Source organism: Priapulus caudatus, unplaced genomic scaffold (genome assembly GCF_000485595.1).
Source record: "Priapulus caudatus unplaced genomic scaffold, Priapulus_caudatus-5.0.1 Scaffold1367, whole genome shotgun sequence".
In the NCBI taxonomy this organism is placed as follows: Eukaryota; Metazoa; Priapulida; class Priapulimorpha; order Priapulimorphida; family Priapulidae; genus Priapulus; species Priapulus caudatus.
Genome location: NW_014578428.1, coordinates 46,500 through 49,314, shown reverse-complemented (window position 1 = coordinate 49,314; position 2,815 = coordinate 46,500). Strand labels below are relative to the sequence as shown.

Below are 2,815 nucleotides of genomic sequence, written 5' to 3'. Positions count from 1 at the left end.
TTAAGCCTTGAACCCGGTATCCGAAGGCATTTGTCAAATTGAGGAGTCGTCCTGCGTGTCTGGAATAGAATCACATGGATTGATGATGTGCGAGTGCTACGCTAATCCCATTACTATTTATGCAGTAGGGTAATTAGTATGCCGGTAAGTGCATATGACCATGGCACGCGACGGCACGCCGCGGGAGCGAGATGCACACGCGGACGCACGCGACGCGACGGACGAGTGCACGACGCGCGTACACACACCACGCCCGCACCGGCACGCGAGACGCGGGAGAGACATGGCACGACGGCGCAGATAGCACACGACACACACGCATACAAACACGAGCGACGCACGCACGCCACGCACGCAACGCACGCACACAAACACACACATATACTATACATAGCAACATACGACGCACAAACGAACACACCACACGAACTATACTGGAGTCTTTGATTGCCTGCAGGAACGTGTGCCCGTCGAGGAGGTGTTCTCCATGATCGATCCTTGCATAGGGCCAAAGTCCTCGCCACGTCAGTTGTCACGTGACCTGTGCGGAAGGCAGAGAGAAGAACCCGTAGCCACACTTGTGTTACACCTCCCCCACAGAGACACAGCACAGCGTCGGGCAAGGCGTGTGCGCTGCGATGCGTAATCAAAACTGCCTGCCGTCAGACGAGCGCGACGAATAGGCTTACGCGAGCAGATACTCAGCAGGGGTCTAGTAATGTATCCGAGCTGATGATGACATCAATATAATCATGATGATATCAATGAATCTGTTTAGTGACTTGAGGATTCAATGCAAATAAACATGCGACTGATTTTACATGGGAATGAGAAAGCATCCCTCCCCGTAGGAGGGGGTTGGCGAGGCGGGCACCCAAGAATATTTTGATATATAAAATTGGATGCTCGTAGTACATATACTGCGTTTACTTTGATTATGAATCCTGATATAAAACCAGATATGAATTCCTGACCATGAAAGCCTGGTAGCTGAGCATCAATTCCACTCAAACATAGTTCGAACACCCGCAATCCGAAAAAACTTTTTGCTTCACGAATTTACACTGATCTTAAAAAACAGACATCAGTGGGCCCAACGAAAAAAACAAGGGGAAACAACGAGAAAAACACTGCATCCACGGACCAAAAACCCAACTCATCCTCACTCCATTCCCATTCCGGACCGTGTTTGCGGGGTATAAAACGTGCCCGACTTGAATCAGATGAATGTGAACCACACGCACGTCCACGGGCAAGATGTTGTATGCATGATCAATCGCACGCAATTTCCGTCCTGGGGGCACGAGCTATACCCCGACACGTACGGTCGAAAGGAAAGGGAGACGAGCAGTGCGCGAGTGTTCGCCGCGTGGCGTCGGGCGTTGTTGTTTATCGTTGCCACTAGGGGCGGGGGCTGTTTTTTTTGTCAGATCAAGTGATAAATTGCGTGGAGACAATGTTTTTTCTAAGAGCAGTGGGGGTGGGTGTCGGAAGAAAGCGATGGTTTTGGGTGGAATCGACAATCATACGCCGCGCAGGACTGTACCACAAAAGATGCCACTGTAATTCAAAATTACGGCCCCCGACGACGGGCGTGGCGGGGGGCCTCGGCGCGGCTCCCTGACGTGGAGGGAGAATGCTTTTGCGGCTTGCCAGATCGCGATAGATGATGCCCTGCGAGTGTTAGATGCTCCAACCGCCAGCCGGTGATCTCGCAGCGAGATACGAAAACTGTCTAGAGAGAGAGACGAGAGAGAAACAGACAACGTGACTATAGGGACTAAACTATTGCCATGCTTCAGCGGACTAGGAACCGGGGACGCGGGGCAACTGGGAGGGCTCGGGGAGGTACTGCTCCGTCTAAAGGACCGGAGTTAGACGAGATATTCGGCGCTTTTGATGTCCCGCGCGACAGTCGGGCGCGCCAATCCGAGGGCGGACGTGGCGCGCCGGGACCTGATCGCTGGGCTGAGGCCGCAAGACCGAGACGCGCAACGGGAGGACACGCTCGGGGGCCAAGACGTAACCGAGACACGTGCCGAGACGCAAACCAGAGATCACGCTGCGAGACGTAAACCGAGACACGTGCCACCGAGACGCAAAGACCGAGACACGTGCCCGAGACGTGAACGCAGACACGTGCCGCAGACGGCCGAACGCAAGAGCACACCCCGCCGAGACACGCACCGAGACGCCTGCCTCGCTCGCTCGCTCACCACGCCGTGTCCTCCATGAAGATGCCCTCGCGCTCGAGGTGCATGAACAGCTCTCCGCCGGAGAGGTACTCGAGGATCAGGTAGAGCTTCCCGCCCGTCTGAAACGCGTAGATGAGGCTGACGATGAACGGATGCTTGACGGCCTCGAGGATGTTTCGCTCGGCCTTCGTGTGCGCCGTGTCCTTCTGGTTCCGCACGATGCTTGCCTGCAGAGAGAGAGAGAGGAGGGTGAGAGAGAGAGGGGGAGAGAGGGGAGGAAGAGAGAGAGGGGGAGAGGGGGGAGGAAGAGAAGTGGGTGAGAAAGAGAGGGGAGGAAGAGAGAGAGGAGTAGAGAGGGGAGGAAGAGAAGTGGGTGACAGAGAGAGGGGAGGAAGAGAGAGAGGGGTAGAGAGGGGAGGAAGAGAAGTGGGTGAGAGAGAGAGGGGAGGAAGAGAGAGAGGGGTAGAGAGGGGAGGAAGAGAAGTGGGTGAGAGAGAGAGGGGAGGAAGAGAGAGAGGGGTAGAGAGGGGAGGAAGAGAAGTGGGTGAGAGAGAGAGGGGAGGAAGAAAGAGAGGGGTAGAGAGGGGAGGAAGAGAAGTGGGTGAGAGAGAGAGGGGAGG

The 2,815-nt window shown here is 55.3% G+C and overlaps 1 protein-coding gene across 1 annotated transcript in view; it reads right to left on the bottom strand.

The window, feature by feature from the left end:
* LOC106816397 (ribosomal protein S6 kinase beta-1-like) overlaps positions 1-2,815 on the bottom strand; it is a gene marked incomplete at its 3' end in the record, with an annotated part of 20,355 nt that overhangs the window by 5,565 nt on the left and 11,975 nt on the right. Inside the window, 1 exon segment of the mRNA XM_014820999.1 lies at positions 2,217-2,422. Within this exon segment, the coding sequence (XP_014676485.1) occupies positions 2,217-2,422 (206 nt within the window).